Source organism: Rhinolophus sinicus, linkage group LG09, assembly GCF_036562045.2.
Source record: "Rhinolophus sinicus isolate RSC01 linkage group LG09, ASM3656204v1, whole genome shotgun sequence".
NCBI lineage: Eukaryota > Metazoa > Chordata > Mammalia > Chiroptera > Rhinolophidae > Rhinolophus > Rhinolophus sinicus.
Window position 1 is genome coordinate 12,421,701 of NC_133758.1, and position 19,249 is coordinate 12,440,949.

General features: G+C 47.7%; 1 protein-coding gene across 1 annotated transcript in view; it reads left to right on the forward strand.

The window, feature by feature from the left end:
• Positions 1 to 19,249, forward strand: part of CCBE1 (collagen and calcium binding EGF domains 1) — a 197,492-nt gene that overhangs the window by 172,854 nt on the left and 5,389 nt on the right. Inside the window, exons 6-10 of the mRNA XM_019729297.2 lie at positions 6,345 to 6,448; positions 15,058 to 15,178; positions 18,066 to 18,205; positions 18,304 to 18,339; positions 19,044 to 19,079. Of these exons, the coding sequence (XP_019584856.1) occupies positions 6,345 to 6,448; positions 15,058 to 15,178; positions 18,066 to 18,205; positions 18,304 to 18,339; positions 19,044 to 19,079 (437 nt within the window). The remainder of the gene's footprint in view (positions 1 to 6,344; positions 6,449 to 15,057; positions 15,179 to 18,065; positions 18,206 to 18,303; positions 18,340 to 19,043; positions 19,080 to 19,249) is intronic.

A 19,249-nucleotide genomic window follows, 5' to 3' on the forward strand; every position in this document is an offset into this window, starting at 1 on the left:
TTTTTTTTTTAAATTAAAGTTTATTGGGGTGACAATGGTTAGTAAAGTTACATAGATTTCAGGTGTAGAATTCTGTAATACGTCACCTATATCTTGTGTGTTCACCACCCAGAGTCAGTTCTCCTTCCATCACCATATGTTAGACCCCGTTTACCCTCTTCTAGAGACCCCCCTCCTTCCTTAGCCTCTGGTAACCCCTAAACTATTGTCTGTGTCTATGAGTTTTTGTTTCTTCATTTATTTGTCTTGTTCCTTTGTTGTTTTCAGTTTTATATCCCACATATCAGTGAAATGTTCCTCTACTTTTTCTGTCTGATTTATTTCGCTTAGCATTATACTCTCAAGATCCATCCATGTTTTCACTAATGGTCCTATTTTATCTTTTCTTACCACTGAATATTATTCCATTGTGTATATATACAACTTCTTTATCCATTCATCTATCGAAGGACACTTTGGTTGTTTCCATGTCTTAGCCACCATAAATAAAGCAGCAATGAACACTGGAGCACATATGTCTTTATGGATAAATGTTTTCATATTTTTTGGGTAGATACCCAGGAGAGGGATTGCTGGGTCATATGGTAATTCTATTTGTAATTTTTTGAGGAACCTCCACACTGCCTTCCATAATGGCTGCACCAGTCTGCATTCCCACCAACAGGGTATGAGGGTTCCTTTATCTCCACAGCCTCTCCAACACTTTTTACTATTTGTCTTGTTGATGATAGCCATTCTGACTGGGGTGAGGTAATATCTCATTGTGGTATTATTTGCATTTCTCTGATGATTAGTAATGTTGAGAATTTTTTCATATCTATTTGCCATTTGTATCAATTGGATTATTTGTTTTTTTGTTGTTGAGTTGCATGAGTTCCTTGTATATTTTGGATATTAGCCCCTTATCGGAGGCACTGTTTGCAAAAATCTTCTCCCATTCAGTTGGTTGCCTCTTTATTTTCTCGATGGTTTCTTTTGCTCTGCAGAAGCTTTTAAGTTTGATATAGTCCCATTCATTTATTTTAGCTTTTACTTCCCTTGCCTTTGGAGTCAAGTTCATAAAATGCTCTTTGAACCCAAGGTCCATAAGTTTAGTACCAATGTTTTCTTCTATGCAGTTTATTGTCTCAGGTCTTATGTTTAGGTCTTTGATCCATTTTAAATTAATTTTAGTACATGGTGACACATAGCAGTCTAGTTTCATTCTTTTGCACGTGGCTTTCCAATTCTCCCAGCACCATTTATTGAAGAGGCTGTCTTTTCTCCATTGTTCCCATAGCGATTTTTAAAAACCCTCCCTTCCCCCTTCTTCCCCCCGAAGTGGTTGTAATGTGCCACCAGGGTTGAGATTACTGCCAGGGTACAAATCTGCACTATCAACTTTAAAACACAAACATTCTTTTTTCGTTTGTGACACTGCTCATATGAAATATGTTGGGAACATTCTTTAGTTTTTTCAGTTTATTAAATATTAGTGATATGGTATTTAAGGAATTCTAATGCTTAGGATGTGTAAAAATTAGACATCAGTAAAAAAATTAGAGCTATCTGCCCCCGTGTGGCTAGTCCATATATTGCACCTTTAAAATCCGTACAGGTTCGAGCAAAATGTTGTTACACCTTACTTCACATCGTCATGGTCACTGCCAGAGATATTCAGTGACTACAATATCAATTGAAAGGACTGAAAACATGCAAAGTCAGAGATGTCTAATATGTGTACCCACATTTCTAAATGAATTATTAATGTAGCATACACAGGATTATTTTAGCTCCACATTCTACATCATAGTAGGCAAATTGCAGGATAGATGAGCCCCAACTCAGAACGGACTGCGTGTTCCATATCCATACACAACAATTATTATTCTCTGAACCCTCTGAGAGCTCTTCCCAAAGGATGATGTGAAGAGCCCTACCCCACATCTGTAATTTTGTAGGTAATTTAATGTAAAAGGAGATAATAATATTAACATTTATGGAGCACTTGCCATGTACGAGGCCCTGTTCTGGAAACTTACAGGTGTTATTTCATTGACGCAATCCCAGGCGATCAGTGCCATTGTCATTTTTACTGTTCAAGGAGCGGATGCTCACAGAAGCTGTGACTTCCAACCGAAAAGGCCCAGAGTGGCAGCATCAGGATTCGAGTCCTAATCGTCTGACTCTTCCAGAGCCTACACTCCTTGCTGCGATGTGACTCTTGGTCTGTGGAAGCTTCAAAAGTCTTGGGGACAAAGTTCATCTGGATCTCTGGGTGCTGATAACTTCACAAACGGGACAGAAAACAGGCGAGGCATCTTCAGGCCAAAGGTCACTCAGCACAGCTGCTTTCCTGGAACAGTGCACATGCTGCAGAGTCACGTGGGGGCTTTAACAGAACTGTGCATTCATCCCACTCCCAGAATTCCGGATTTCTGAGAACAGGTCCCCATGTGGTGCTGTTGGTGCTGGTCTGGTGATCACACTTGACAACCCCTGCCCTGGAGCCAGCCAGGCAGGTTGCTCTCAGGTGCTCTGAACAGAAGTCCCAGTGGCAGGGTCGCCACGCCCCAGCGATGCCTGATTTTGAGTCTAAAAGTGCCCAACCTCTGTACACAGCGCTCTAGGAGACCTACAGCAAGTTACTTTCCTTCTCTGGATCTTATGTTCCCTATCTGTAGAGGAGATTGGGCTCAAGATATATCAGTTCTAACACTGCATGATCTAAACAAATAGAGTCTAGAAACCAGTAAGGAGGTTTATTCTTATCATGAAAACATCAGATTGTCTTCCTCGTGCCAACACTTGGAAAAGTCAACCGAGTATATCAACGTAGAAATGGAAAGATGGGCTTTTAACTCTTGCCCATGATGTGCTGGCTCTGCCAAAAGGACTAGTTCCGTAAAAGGAAGGTCAATCACAAATCGCTGAACAAGTATCCTCATTTACTTTGCATTCTCAATGCCTCACACAGGGCCTGGTGAGTAGCAGAACCTCCAGAAATAGATAACAGAGAGAGAGGGGTGGATAGATGAATAGACAGATAAACAGACAGATAAATGAGTGAGAGAGAGAGACATGGGTGGAAAGATGGGATGGATGAGATAGGTAGGTGGGTTATGGGATGGGATTGTGTCAATTGAGCAGTAGATGGGATGGAATGAATGAATGCTAAGTTGGGAGAGATTAATGTCATCCAGCTGTCCTTGAGTATTAACAAACCTAAGAAACCTGGCATCAGAGTCATCTATTTATGGCGGAGTCCACCATTCTCTGCCATGAGCACAACCAAAGTTGGTTAAGATTTTTAGTACTTTACCACTCAGTATACTCTCGCATAGAAATTCCTTTATGTCATCCGTTATGTTGGAGACTGATATAAATAACTCTAGTTCTCGTCAGTTGAGTTCCAGCTCCATAGGCAAGTAGGATTATAAATTGGTACATTAAACAGGGATAAAGAGCCCAAAGGAAATTGCCTGATTTATTTTTTAAAAAGGCATTGAACTCAGATTCAGGAAACCTCAATTGTAAGTCCACATTGGTTGTTAATTTGCTACATGATTTTCAGGAAGTCACCAAACCTCTGTTTTCTCTCATTGTGTTGTTCGTGCTAATACTGTCATTAAAGGATTCTGGGATTATCGAGCAAAGGGAATGCAAAGGGTTTGGTGGATCTGAAGACTGAGCCAGGACCCTCCCATTTACCAGCAGCAGGCATTGTGCCAAGGAGTTGACATGCATTTCGTCATTTAATGACACACTAGCCCTGTGTGGTAGGAATTATTATTCCAATGTTCTTGTTGAAGAAATCGGGGCTTATCGAGGTTGGATAACTTGGCCACGGTCCCTGAGCTAGTCAGTGCGAGAGTTTGGATATGCACCCTGGATAATATGACTCTGGAAGCTGTGCCCTTAACCGTTCCCCTTCACTGTGTCCAAGTGCACGACTCCAACAGGACTAGTCCTGTTCCTATTCCTCCTCATAAATCAAATCCTTATTACACAGCTGCAGTTTGAGTTAATCATTCTCCAAATGCACCGGTGGTACACGGGGGTGGGGCCTGCAACGGGAAGTTTCCGGTAGGACAGAATGCGCTAGAAAAGTGGGAATTACCAACATAGCCCTGTTGTACTGCATACACATAGGTGGATTTAAAAAGAGACTGCCACTTTCCCAGACAGCCAAGTGTTTCCCCAATCACACACTCAGAACCTAAGCTATAGGTTGACCCTGTACTTTCAAGAATCACAGTGTTGCTTTAGGGCAACTCAAGTAGACAGAGCACTGCCTCACACACTCCATCCTGCTGGCTTGAGAAATGTGTTCCTAGCTCGTGTGCTCCAAGCTTTGGGCCTCCTGTGAGGTGAAAGGATGGGTTGTGACAGGTGAGCTCTGAACTGCCCACCACTTCCCTGCAGGTGTAGAGTCAGAGATCTCAGCTGCCAAGCTGCCCCTGGGCCCCCTCACCTCCCAAAGAGCAGAAACACCATGTAGATCCCCAGGCGGGGGACTGACATTGGTGGAGAGATCAGCTGGACGGCATGAGGAAGATTCACCCGAGTGTGGGGCTCTCCTGACGCCCGGCCTGTCCATCCATCCATGTATCAGTTTCCTAGGGGTCCCATAACAAAGTGCTACCAAGTGGGTGGCTTAAAGGACAGAAATGCATTGTCTCAGTTCTGAAGGCTAAAAGTCTGAGATCAAGGTATTGGCAGGGTTGGCTCCTCCTGAGGGGTATGAAGGAGAACCTGTTCCATGCCTGTCCCCTAGGTCCTGGTCGTTTGCTGGCCATCTTTGGCTTCTGTTGCATCATGGGATCCCTGCCTTCATCTTCACATGTCATTCTTTCGGAGTGCATCTGTGTCCAAATTTCTCATTTTTATAAGGACACCAGTCATATTGGATTAGGGCTCTGCCTACTCCAGTATGACCTCATCTTAACTAATGACATCTGTAATGACCTTATTTCCAAATAAGTCACACTCTGAGGCACGGGGGGTTTGGAACTCAAGATGAATTTGGAGGAGAGACAGTTCAACCTCTAACATTCCATTTCACAGACATGTTTTGAGCATCCACTGTGTGAGCTACCAAGAAGCGTGGTGGCTTACACTCGGGCACGAGCAGTCCCTCTACAGGGAAGCCCGGGACACCTGCCATTTACCTACACGTGGCAAATGACCCCCAATCTCAGAGGACTGCAGCATCTCTATAGATAGACAGGGTGGGCTGCGTGGAACACTTGAATGTGGTCCTGCTGGTTGCTAGGATTCCACAAGCAGAGGCAGCAAAGAGGGCTTCCCAGAAGAGAAGACCAGTGCGAAGAAAAGCACATGGGCCAAGAGGCACAAGAAGCAACTAGGGGGAGATGTTATTTGACTGTCCCCGGGCTCCATTCCAGATCACAATGTTGTTGTCTGTCACACAAACAGCACACCAGGCCCAGCATCAAAGCCCTCCTAAGTTAGGAGGGTTTACACCACCCCGGATGACACACTGTCCTCCGCGCCCCAAAAAAACACATACCCTCTCGCCCCACCCTTGGCCCACACCACTGCCACCTTTTGCACAGATCTTGGTAGTTTGCACCTACTCATCGGTAGCAAGGTGACCTCAGTTGTCTAGTGTCCAAGCACACAGGTGTCTGTAGCCCTTTTCAGTGCCAGTAGGGTGAGAGATGTTTGAGTTCCTGGCCATGTCACCACTTACCTCACCCATTCTTTCTTTATGGAAAGTCCTCGGAGCTCCCAGTGCTCTACAAGATGCCATTGGGACCCTTCCCAGTGGACAGGCAGACTGTCTTCCCAGGTCCTGTCCCATTTGGCCCCAGGTGGGCGTGTCCAGAGTGCCTGGCACGTTTTCCATCCCAGCTTCACGTCTCCAAGGTCAGTGCCCAGCCCCGATCGTGACCCCACCTGGCCTGGCCATGCTCCCTGTGAACAGCTGGATTATCAGAGGTGATAAAGACCAGCTTTATGAGCCCTGCACCCTGAGTCCCAATGCCTGAGCTTTAGGGAAAATTTACGATGTGTGAATATTGGCACTTGGAGGGGAGTATAAATCATGTCACTTTGATGCAGCCTGCCTCCTGAAGGGCACTGATAAATGGGCCAGGGTTCATACTGAAAGAGGAAGAGGCTGGGATGCCTAAATGGGAACAGCTGAGCCCAAGATGTAGCGGGGTCCCTCTCCCTCTTTCCCCTGACCTGAGCGTACTGTCAGTGACCTGAGAACCATAAAATTGCCAGCCTCCATCCCCCACACATTCTACTCCAGGTCTGCCTTTGATGGTGCTGTCTCTGGGGGACTGGATATCCTCCGGCCTCCAAGACGGACCCAAATCCATCTCCTCCCTCAGGGCACGATGAGAAGTCCGAGAACACGGTGAGAGAGGGCGCCTGCTGTGCCACGTGCAAGGAGTTCCACCAGATGAAGCAGACAGTGCTACAGCTGAAGCAAAAGGTACGTGCCTGGTGCGTGAGAAGCAATCACGTACAATGAAAGGAGGACTTGGCAGAGAGAAAGGGGAAGAATGTTTAGAAAGTATAATCAACCCACCACCTCGTTGAGCCTTCACTGAGGTTGGTGCCATGTCGGCTCTGACTGAGATGCTTTGCCCACCCGCCCTCAGAGCTAACCATCTAAAGGGCAACAGAACCCAACGAAGGCAGGGACTCAATTAGGTGACTGTTAAAATAGACCACTGCGTCAGGGACACATGGTGAAGCTGTGGAGGATGAACTAGACTGTTGTGACATTTTGTAAAATGAACATCCAGGCACATGGTCCTGGGGCAGATGTAGGCAGTCCTGTTTATCTCATATTTTGTCTATATTTTGCCAATGGAGAATAGTCTCTCTATATACCGATGATGAATTTCTGTAGCGGCTTTATTTTTCATGCTTCAAAAGTATAGCTTCTGTTTTGCCTGGGCTCCACGCACCTTGGAAAGCAGCCGTTTGGGTACCTTGGGTCACGTAGGGTGAGGACTGACTCTATAAAAGGCTCCCACCATGCCCGATGGAATCTCAGATTTCTAATAACATTGGTATGCTGTGAGTAACTCCCCCGTGATGGCTCTGGTGACCTGATTTCTTGAACAATTGTCCTCCCCCAGACTAATGGTATTTTTTATGCCTATGGTCAGTTAACTCACCAGTTTGTCAGCAACTCAGCAATCAGGCTTCTGCTGATAAAACAGAAACTTATTGGTTTGTTTACTTAATTGCTTCCACTCACGGCTCTTAGCACGCCAAAGATGTGTATACATTATCATCTGTTCAACTTTGGCGTCTAGTTATTCTAAAGAGCAAAGGGGTAAGCATAAGACAACATCACTTTTCTGTGTTCAACAACCATGCAGGCGGCCCCACAGTGAGAAACGGCGGCCAGCAAGACAAGCAGGTCCATAGGCTGAGAAGAGAAATGGCTTTGCAGGTGCTACATGTGTTGTTTCTGAAGATGTATCAGCTTTCACTGAAGCATAGAGTATACATGTGTGCGTATATGTATATACGACATGAACTCATGATTCTACTATTAAATAGTTTGTGATCCAAATGAGAGACCAGACAGAGAACCTTGGAAGTGGATCAGTGTAAACACATGGATAGAAATACATCCCACACGGATATCGTCAGGTTGAACTTGGATTGATATTCGTATTTATTGGGCGAATTAAAAAAAAAAGATTCACGGAAGAAGCAAGTTTGCATTTCATAGGCCAGAGGATTTGGGCTCCAGGAGGCAGGTGGTCAACGTCTCAAGGCCTAAAGCTACCTTCTAGTTCCTCTCCTGCGTGGTTAATAATCCGAGAGGGATGGAGGAGCTCTTTCTAGATCTGTAGGGTCAGTGCTGCTAAACCTCACAAGTTGTTCAGAAATTCAGTTGCTAAATCAGCATCTGGTTTTCCCCTAACCTCCCAGCAGTGTTTACGTTCCACACAAGAAGAAACATGAAGAGGTTGAAAATTTTGTGTCACGATACGTGTCACCCTGCTGTAGAGCTCCCTACAAATCCAATTACAGGTACTTCTTAGTACTCCAGTAATTCTCGTGCATTTGGGTTGGACCGGCATTGGTCTGCCTCCTACTGAATTCTACAAAAGCACTTGGCAAGTCTCAGCTAACGCTGGCGTTCAAGGAACATTGTGAGAAGCGAATCGCTTTTAGAGGTTCCTATCAGAATGTGTTGCCTTCTGCAGTTTAGGAAGGCGTTTTGTACGCAGGACCTCATTTACTTCTCACCAGGACCGTGTGAGAAATATGCCGATATTCTCAGAGAGGTGGACCACGTGGCAGGCCACACCTGAACCCTAGGTCTCCCTACTTCCGCTCCTGTGCCAGTGTTAGGATTGTCGGGTGGTTTTTTTAGCGTCATCTCTCTCTTTCTGATGCCAACTGTTCTGTTCAAAAGAGAGAGTCAGCCATCTGCCCAAATAAACACTGGCTAAGAAGTAGGTGTCCTGGACTCTGGCCAACCTCACAGGATAAAATGGTACACAAACATGGTAACCACGAGGGTACGGTCAGCAAGACTCCAGTTGTGGGAAGGTCCCAGGGCAGTTGGGTCCTTCAATGGGTGAATTGTGAGGAGATGAAAGAGGTGGGCCTACAGATTAAAAGAAACTTAACTCACGTAGTGTTTTTTGTCTTATTTTAAATGGACAAGACTAAACCCTAGTGTCTAGGCGTGCACAGTTGGGTGATAGATTGTTTTTTAAAACACAGGAAGTTATTAAAATCAGGATAGTGGTTGCTTTGGGAGAAGGAGACTGATTGGGTTAGGGCACATGCAGAGGCTTCTGGCTGCTGGCAAAGTTTTGTTTTTTGACGTAGGTGTTGTGGGGACAGAATCCCAGAGAGCAGTTTCCAGACTTTCGGCCTCACGTGGAAAGGTGCTGACTCGGGTAGTAGATGGCCGTCAGCTGTGGCTAGTTGGCCGTCAGCTGTAACCATTGAGCCATTGGCCACTAGTATAACTGCCGTGGTTGCGCTGGGGAGTCGAGTTGAGTCGGTTGGTTGGCAGAAAAGCGGACAGCAGGTCGCACGTTGTGTGAATCCAGCCTCCAGCGAGAATATAGTGGTATGACTCTCCTATCTATGGCTCTGTGGGTGTTCCTTTTTGGCCTCACCATGTCCTGCGTTCTTATGTGGGGAGCAGGACCAGAGACCCCGCAGGCCACCCTGTGTGACAGTGTTCAGTAAAAGAGTACTTGCCTTATAATAATTTGCTAAGATACAGATTTGTTTTATGGAGTTTCCAGTGTTTGTGCTTCTACTTTCCAATAAAAAATTTTTTAAAAATGGTGTGTCAGCCCCAGTGCCTCCACCTCCACAATTTCTTCTGTGGTTTGAGAAAAAAAACACAGGTGATTTGGCTAAAAAGGGAGGTTTGGGGATAGATAAGATACCCATCATTAACTTGTAGAGAGGGGTCTCAGGCCCATCAGAGCAAAGAGGAACTGTTAGAAGTAAGGAGCCAGTCTTTTGAGGTCACGTGTGTCCCTGCTGCAAGGACTGTTTGTTTTGAGGGTGGTGTTGTGAGCCAGTCAGTTGAAGGAAGCATGAATAATTATTCAGGAAGTGTTTGTGGAACACCTACTGTGTCCTACAGTGGGCCGGGAGATGAGGAAATACAAAACAGTATGGAATAAAGTCCTGCCTTAAATAAACTTGCTGTCTTATATGGGAAACCAAGCCAGTAGCGTAAGTCAACCAACAATTGCCAAACTGAGTGGGGCCAGCGGTCGAAGCCTCAGAAGTTAAGAGGGCAGTCAGCTTTCAGCAGTGTGAGCAGATTTGCAGCCTAGTGGCTGCACTCGCCCCTCGAATGCTGCCTCTATGCCAGGCCACTCGGTGGCTTCCCAGTAGTTTGTGACTCCCACCGCTACTGTGATCTCGTTGCTCTGTGAAATGGGTCTACTCAGGATTGTGGGGAAGCCTGATCCCTATTAAAGTGACTGTAGATTGCTTTGCCAAGTGTCACTAATAATGTTAAGAGAAGCAGCGTGGTGTAGTGGTTAGGAACACAGATTCCAGAAGCAGTTTGGCTAAGTTTAAATCCAAGCCTCACCACTTTCTGGCTGTGTGACCCTGGGTAAGTTACTTAACCTCTCTGTACCTCAGTTCTATAAAAAGGGATAACAGTAATACCTACTACATGGGTGTGGGGGCGGAGCCCCAGAGAGTAGTTTCCAGGCTCTCGGCCTCACATAGACAGGTGCTGGCTCAGGTAGTAAATGGCCAACTGTGATTGCATGGCCATCAGCTGTGGCTAGTTGGCCGTCAGCTGTAACCAGTGAGCCATTGGCCACAATATAACTGCTGTGGCTACGGGAAGGAGAGGGAAGAAAGATGGCGGTTTGAGAGGGGAAGAGAAAGAGAAGAAGGATGGGGCTAGCAAGGAGATGGCGGCTGGGCTGGCAAGCGTGGATGGCGGTTTGCGGACAGTGTGTATCCAGCCTCCAGTGAGAGTATAGTGCCGCCAGAGAGAATAAAGTGGTATGACTCCCCTACCTATGGCTCCGTGGGTGTTCCTTTTTGGCCTCACCATATCCTGCGTTCTTGTATGGGGAGCGGGAGCAGAGACCCCGCAGGCCGCCCCGCACGACAAATGGCGCAGCGAGCAGGGTCCCCAGCACGACACATGGCGTAGTCGGCAGGATATGGTGCCAGCCAAAGCTCTCCAAAGGACGGTGGAGCAGTTTGTGTGTATGAACACCCAGTCTGAGGAAGACCAGGAGGAGCAGCTGCCGGAGAGCTGGACCCCCGTGGAGGGGTGGGAGGACGTGGACGTTTCTCCCACCAGCACAGGAAAAGCCATGCAGCTGCTGGAGAGATGGAGCCCCGTGGAGAGGTGGAAAGATGTGGACGGTTCCCCAACCAGCACAGGCCGGAGAAAGCGAAGGTCGTTGCAGCCCTGTGGGCCGGGGAAGTTCCTGCTCAGGCAGCCCGGATGCAGGACTTATAGTCCCAGGAGGTAACGCTTGCTGAGTCCTCCATGGGAGATGAGGGTGAGGTCAAGGTCGTCCCTCACCCCCAGGACAGCCCTGGTGAATGACTATGGACTATGGGGAATTGCCTTCCATCCCTAATTTAATGGACCGCTTGACTGTTTGGGAACTGTTGTTAGTGGAACTGGGGGATATTTGCTTTTGTCTCTTGACTGGCCACCATTGAGAATATGTAAGCACCTTGATTGTGAGTCGCTGTTGTTCCAGCAGGGTACCCTGAGAGGCACAGAGAGAGTGGCAGTGCGCTGAGAGGTCTGGCTGAGCCCTGAAGATACCCTGGCTGTGCCCAGGAAGTCGGGCTGTTCCCAGAGAGAGTAGTAGAGCCCTGAAGGTACCCTGGCTGTGCCCAGGAAGTCTGGCTGTGCCCAGGAGTACTGGTGGTGCCCTGAGAAACCCTGGCTGTGTCCGGGAAGACAGGTGGTACCCTAAGAAGTCCAGGAAGTCTGGCAGTGCCCAGGAGTACTGGTGGTGCCCTGAGAAACCCTAGCTGTGCCCGGGGAAACTAGTGGTACCCTAAGAAGTCCAGGAAGTCTGGCTGTGCCCAGGAGTACTGGTGGTGCCCTGAGAAACCCTGGCTGTGTCCGGGAAGACAGGTGGTACCCTAAGAAGTCCAGGAAGTCTGGCAGTGCCCAGGAGTACTGGTGGTGCCCTGAGAAACCCTGGCTGTGTCCGGGAAGACAGGTGGTACCCTAAGAAGTCCAGGAAGTCTGGCCGTGCCCAGAAGCACTGGTGGTGCCCTGAGAAACCCTGGCTGTGCCCAGAGAGCCTGGCTGTGTCCAGGATATTGCATTCACCCCCAGGCTCCTCGCACAGGTCCCCTCGCGGAAGACGCTTGTCGCGTAGATTGTGAGGCGAGAGCCTGTAGGGGTGGAGTGTGGGGGCGGAGCCCCAGAGAGTAGTTTCCAGGCTCTCGGCCTCACATAGACAGGTGCTGGCTCAGGTAGTAAATGGCCAACTGTGATTGCATGGCCATCAGCTGTGGCTAGTTGGCCGTCAGCTGTAACCAGTGAGCCATTGGCCAATAATATAACTGCTGTGGCTACGGAAGGAGAGAGAAGAAAGATGGCGGTTTGAGGAAGAGAAAGAGAAGAAGGATGGGGCTAGCAAGGAGATGGCGGCTGGGCTGGCAAGCGTGGATGGTGGTTTGCGGACAGTGTGTATCCAGCCTCCAGTGAGAGTATAGTGCCGCCAGAGAGAATAAAGTGGTATGACTCCCCTACCTATGGCTCCGTGGGTGTTCCTTTTTGGCCTCACCATATCCTGCGTTCTTGTATGGGGAGCGGGAGCAGAGACCCCGCAGGCCGCCCCGCACGACAAATGGCGCAGCGAGCAGGGTCCCCAGCACGACAATGGGGTTTTCGTGATGGTCAAACAAGTTAATGTTTATAAAGGACTTAGTACAGCACCTGCCACCTAGTAAGCCCCCTGTAAATGTTTACCAAGTAATTAACATTAATTATGTGTCCTTCCAAAGTGCTTCACAGGCAGCCTCCAACTGATTCTTCCCAACAGCTCTGTGAAGCAGATGCTTTATTACGGAGGCTCGTACGAGATACTGATATTCATAATTCCATTCATTGGAATCCGGGAGACGCAGACTCTTCTGACATCACTACGACTTTCTTCCCAAATGCCTGCGTCCCACAATCCCATCCTCTGCTGCGTTTGTGCAGCAGGTCAGGCCAGGGATTCTGGCCAGCTGCCTCCAAAGTGCCAGTGCCTTTGCTTCCCACGCCTGCTGCCACACAGAGGAGCTGCAGAGAGCCAGAGTGTAGTCACCTAGCAGGGGGTCGGCCGGGAACCAGCTCAGCATTTACCTCCTGACTTTTGCAAGGAAGCGAACAGCAAAGAGCCGCACAGGGCACGGGGGGGGGGGGGGGGGGGGGCCTCTCTCAAGCCCCTCCCCATTCATGGCTCATCCTCCAGCGTTGCTTACAAAATGTTAAATCCAAAGACAGGGCCATCTGGTCCAAACCTTTCGCTTTGTAGACGTGAAGCTGAGAACCTAGAAGGGTGAAGGGACTCACCCAAAGTCACACAACTGCCTAGAAACAGCGCCAACCACCTCCCCCTGGCAGGGCATTTCCACTGTGTGCATGGTACTGGCTACTAGCAGTTACGAGGCTGGGAACGGGCACAGGCGCGTTAAACACGACTTCACTTTCACCCTCCCAGCAGTGCTTTTATGGGGATACTATGATCCTCACTTTGTAGGTGAGGAAATCCCGGTTATGCAGTTTACCCAAGATCCCACAGGTAGAAAGTGGCCAAGCTGAGACTTAACCCTAAGTCTGCCTAGTGCCGAAGCCCACGGGTGGGATCCACATTACAGTTTTTCTATTGGAAGCAGGTAATAAAGTTGGTGCCAGTGTTGACTCTCTGTCCTGTAGTTAGAGTGGCTTTGCTTGTAGATTTCACTCCCTTATGGGTCCACTCCCATTCCAGTTCATCCCAGGACCACAGGCACGCGTTTGCAGGTTGGAGCAGTTGCTTGCTGTGACACAGTGATGTCAGCACCATTGTAAATAAGCTCCTGGAACACAGCCAGGTCCTGGTGGGGACTGACCCACGAACCCCGACCTGGAATTGTGCATGGCTGACTTTCAGGTTGCACACGATTTTATTCTGATGGTCACACCTACTGGGTTCTGAGTAGTGATCACAGGGGCATTGAGTGCCATTCCTGGCACGTCTCAGGGAATGCTAGTTCTTCTCAAAGCATGGAGGGAGACACTGAGTGGCAGGAATCGCCTAGTTCATGGGCCTGCAAGGCTGTCCTTACCCAAGGGTTTAATACTAGCTACAGGGCCCCTAAGCTTCCTAGAAGTGAGTGTGCAGCAGTGCTAAGGGCACTGAGGGACCCTTTGGACGACAGCGTTAATGCTTCTTTGAGCTTCCTGCCCTCTGATCATCCTCGCTCCCCAAGCTCAATGGATTTCAGTAAGATCGCCAAAGGAAGGAATGGGAAGGAGAGTGGAGGGGAGGGAAGGGAAGGAAAAAAACCCTCTGGAGGAAGTTCCAGGATGGGGAGCATCTCAGGATCCAGAGTAAATCCTGGGGGGTAGCTCTGACCCTCAGAAACGTGCCCGTCATTGGATTTTGCATCCCTGAATTAGCTTCTTGGAAGCAAGAGACTAGAATACCATTTATCAAGCATTTAGTATGTCCAGGTCTTGTGCTAGCCACTTAATATGCATTTCCTCATTTAATCCTCACAGCCCTAAAGGTGGGTGTTATTGTTCCCTTTTATCAGTGAAGAAACAGAGGTTTATAGCATTAAGTTCTTACATAAGGTCTCACAGATTCACAGCTTACCTCCCCTCAGGAATGCAAAGGTAATTCATTTGTGTGATCCCGCTGGCTTCCCCTAGAACGAGCCCCTAATATCCAACAGAGAGCAAAGGGGAAGCCGCAGTACCTTTTATGACCTAGTCTCAGAAGTTACACTCCATCAGTTCTGTCATTTCCTATTCATTAAAAGCAAGTCTCCATGACTAGCTCACACTCTGAGGGTGGGAAATTAGTCTCCGTTTTTTGAAGGTAGGAGTGTCAAAATTTTGTGGACATATTTTTAAACAATCACAGTCACTGTTTCCCACTAGTTCCCAAACACCTGAGCATTCAGGTGACCTGTAAGCCACATTCTTGGTCCTCGCTCCAAGGTCTTGGAGAGCAGAGATCATGTCTTGGTCATTGCTGTCACCTTAGAAACAAGCACAGGGCCTGGCACATAGTAGGTACTCAAGAAATGTTTGAGATATAGAGTCATAATCAAATTGAAAGAAGCAGGTAGATTGCATGAATTGTGTGATAATGAGTCTAATGGTGATGTCTAGGCGATCTGCAGGTTTGTCCACTAATGAGCAGAGTGATCTTTTTTTACAAGATGGCCTCTGGGTTTAGGAGGAGGATCTCTACAGTCCCTTTGAGCCCTGTCTCTGATAAAGGGAAATTATCATGAAAAGGCTTTGCAGGCTCTGCAAACAACACAAGTGCAAAGAATCTCCTTGGTCTTGGAGCTCTCGCTTCCTGACCGAGGTTCCTCTTCTCTCTACAGGTTGCCCTGCTCCCAAACAGTGCTGCTGACCTGGGCAAGTACATCACTGGGGACAAAGTGCTGGCCTCAAACGCCTACCTTCCAGGACCTCCTGGTCTGCCTGGGGGCCAGGGCCCTCCCGGTGAGTGTGGAGAAGGGCATCAGAGGGTGATCGTCACCAGCCCAGGCCTGCCAAGAGCTCATGCTTAGTGGGAATTGGACAGAGTTCTTCAACTTTCATAGATAAGAGCAAAAACAGGAGTCCAGGGAGCTCCCACATCTGTGGGGCGAGAAGTCCTAGAGAAATGGGGTCTTCAAGCCTGAGAAACCCCCTATAACCAGCCTCCAAATTTGGGAGGGAAAGGTCATCATTCTGGGCTTGAATAAGATTCTTAGAGATCATTTTAAGTTACAGAGAAACAAAATGAAAACTATTTTTTAACATTAACATATACAAAACTAGAATGGTATGGTGAACTCATGGGCTCCTCACCCAGCTCTAACAATGGATGGCCAGCCTCATATCCACTAGTCCCCGGTCCTGTTTCCTCCTTCCCCTATTGTCTGTGAACACCCTTGCATCTATTTTATTTTTAAACATCTATCTACATATTTTTCTTTATACATCAACCTCATTGGGATGCAATTCTATACAATAAAATGTATCCATGTAAATTACACTTCAAGTTTTGACACCTATATCCATCCTATATCAAGCACTTTCTAACACTTGCACTGTGTCTATATCTACATCAAGGTATAGAACATTTCCATCCCCCCAAAAAAAGTCCCCCCGCACCCATTTGCAATCTTCTCCTCCATCCCCAACTCGAGGCAACCACTGACCTCTTTGTGTCACTGCAGTTTTGTCTGCCCTAGAATTTCATAGCAATGAGTCTCGTCACATGTGTTCTTATCTGGCTTCTCTCATTCAGCATCCTATTTTGGAGATTCACCCTTATTACTTTGAAGACCATCCCAAATGTCCTGCCATTCCATCAGGAAATATGCAACGAGAACTTTAAAAAGAAGGGTTAATTTTTATATTTCATTATGAGTCCCTCCATAGGTAGGTCAATAGATCTTTTTTCCCACCACGAAAGGAAATGAGGTTAGTGTTAGCAAGTAATGCTAAAACGTGAAGTGTCCTGTGTCTGGTTATCATTGCTTAGCCGTGTTGCAAATGACCTGACTGACAGTCTCCTTGGAAAGACAAGACACACAGAGTGAAAGCAAATAGAATAAAACAATGCCCCTCATACGTACACAGTGCTTCCTGCTGTGGGAGCTTAAAGACAGGTGAGGTCGCTGTCACCTGCAGTGATGGGGGGACGTGGGGTTTGAGCTGGACACGAGGGACTGGTAGCATCTGTCCAGACAGGAAGGACACAAGCCAATTTGAGGTTGGAAAGTCAGCAGGAACAAAAGCTCAACATTTTTCCCAAGCTATGTATGTGTTTTCTTCTCCGCTTGTATCTTAGTCTCCTGGTTTCCATCCAACCCCCGGTGGCCTGGGTCTCAGTCCACACAGAGAACAAGAACTGGCCCAGGACTTCGGTTTAGCCTCTTGTGCCTTCATTCCCTTGGCCTGAGGTCCTCTGGGTCCTGGTGAAGTTGCCTCCCGCAGGAGCTTCACAAAGGCAGCTTCATGCTGCTCCTAAGTAGACTTGGGCCTCTCTCTCCCTACAAATCCATTCCTCACACAGTGTCCTCTCCCTTCTCTAAAAGCAGCCTTCCTTGTAGGCAGTTCCTCTCCAGGCCGGTGTATGTATCACTCGTACAAGGACAAACCAGGACCAGGAGCGCCGTGAACTGTCTGTGTTCTTAACAAATGACTTGCTGGCCTTCCTTTCCAATTCTGCCATCTGGCTTCTAACAGGCTTTGAGCTGTCCAGGGTCCTTTACGGAGCAGAAGGGGATTGGGGACTCTCGTCGGCACTGGACTGTGTGCCCTTACGTTCTCCTCCAATCCTGTTTCTTGCTGCCTCCATATTTCCAGCATCAGTTGGTAATGCCCTTCACTGCGAGATGTGACAGGACACTAGAGAAAGAATAAGGGTTATCTTGCCCTTCACCAAAATTCCAGTCCTGAGGCTATGAGTCACTGCGGCACCAACACAAACTACACTGCACTGGAATCCTTTGGCTTTGGTGGTGAGGGAGGGGCTGCTGCTCGCTGCCCCCACCCGTATGTTTAAAGTGGTGCCATTTGCACATCAAAGCCCCACATTTTAAAGGCATTTGACCTATAGCGATCTCTAAAGTTCACTGATGATGTAAATGAATAATATTAGAGGTAAAGCATTTAGTTAGAGGGGTGATCTGGTCCCCTTGCCAGGTAAGTTCTTTCAGGCTTTACCTGGAACCAGCATTGAGAGTGGGGGTGTGAAACAGATTTGAATGAACATTGAGTGCCTTTAACTATGGCTTAATTATCCAAGGAAAGCCTAACAGATTTTTTTAGTGCTTCCATGTGTGAGGTACTATGCTGAGTGATGCATCTAAAATCTCATTTAATAATGTGGCCAACTCTGTAAAGTAGATTTTTATTAGCCCAGCTTTACAGATGAGGAACTAAGGATAAAGGAAGTCAACACAGTTTGTCCCAAATTCAGACCTAGGTCTCTCTGATGCTGAAACTATCCTCTTAACCACTATCCAGCTGTGGTAACCATCACCCTGCTGTGATTGTGGGGATACAGAGGGCAGTCAGTTGTAAGAGAGAGACGTGAGTGAGGTAAGATGTAGAGGAACTGGATACGGAGGTTGTGGAAATAGGGACATTTACAGGAAGACTTTTAAGTTTCTGGCTCGAGTGGATAGGTGACTGGTGGTTCATGAAAAGAGAGGAAGATGTCAATTTTGATGGCGTTAAGTTTAAAATGCCTATGGGACATCTCAGTGGAGGTGTTAGAAGGCAAAAGGCAGAGTGCAAAGAGAAACAGTGGAAAGGGCTTGCAGGCTCTAGTAGCCAGAGCCCTTGTCCTCCTTGAGGGATGTGGAGCTAATGAGCTGTTCTTTGCTTACAGGCTCGCCAGGACCAAAAGGCAGCCCCGGCTTCCCGGGTATGCCAGGCCCTCCTGGGCAGCCCGGCCCACGTGGCTCAATGGGACCCATGGGACCATCTCCTGATCTGTCCCACATTAAGCAAGGCCGGAGGGGCCCGGTGGTCAGTATTGTATCAAAGATCCACTTACTGTTGTTGAGGAAATTGTGTCCTGTGTCCTGCTTTCTCCTTCTGTTAACATAGATCCCTTGGTTTTCTAGGGTCCACCAGGTGCTCCAGGAAGAGATGGTTCTAAGGTAAGTCTTGTGAAGTCCTTAAAAGCCTAAAGTTTCTCAGTTTCAATAAAGCTCAAGCACTGCTTCCTGTCCCCATTTTGCAACTGTGGCAAAATTGAGAGACAGATATACTTATCCCACCAAAGCTGGGAAGAACATCTAAAAACTGATTTCCTTAAAATATGAAACAACCACAATAACAGAAAAACCACTAAAACCTCTCCTAAGAGAGAGATGACCCCTATAAATCTTAAACATGGTCCTGTGTTGTCACAGTAGCACGAGTTTTTCTCTTTAGCCAGTGTCCTTTCAAAGGGCTATTATGGGTGTGCCTCATTTCTTTGACATGTTTACGTCAAGGACAGGAGAAGTTCCGTTCTGAGCAAGTGGCTGTTGTCACTTGGAGAGCTGCCTGCTACTTGCCTCGTTGTGTCAGTGTGAGTTACTTTAGAAAGCTCTTAAGTTATTCCACATGCTGCCTGGAAATACAAGCATTCCTCTTGTCAGCTCTGGTGTGAAAGTATGTGACCTCGGCGGGGAATCAGAATGAGAGACACTTGACCCAAGCAGTTCTGTTCAAGTTAAGTGGTCCCATAAGTCCAGCTTCAAGCTTACATTTGTTTCTGGTAGAAAAATATTTGTTGTTTTGTGCAGGGAGATGGTTATGGAGACTGGTGATGGCATCCACATGTCCTGAAAGCTAACTGTAATCGTTCTGCTTCTAGGGGGAGAGGGGTGCACCAGGACCCAGAGGGTCTCCGGTAAGTAGCAGCATCTGTCTTGCTTCCCCAGTGGGAATGTCCTCAGGGGTCTTTTTAGCAGAAGCCAGCCCCTTCCAGCCATCACTCAGCCCGACTGAGCAAAGTGGTTAGAAGGAGAGTCACAGAGGCTTTCAGCAGCTGGTTGGGATTGATTTTTAAAATTTGTTTTC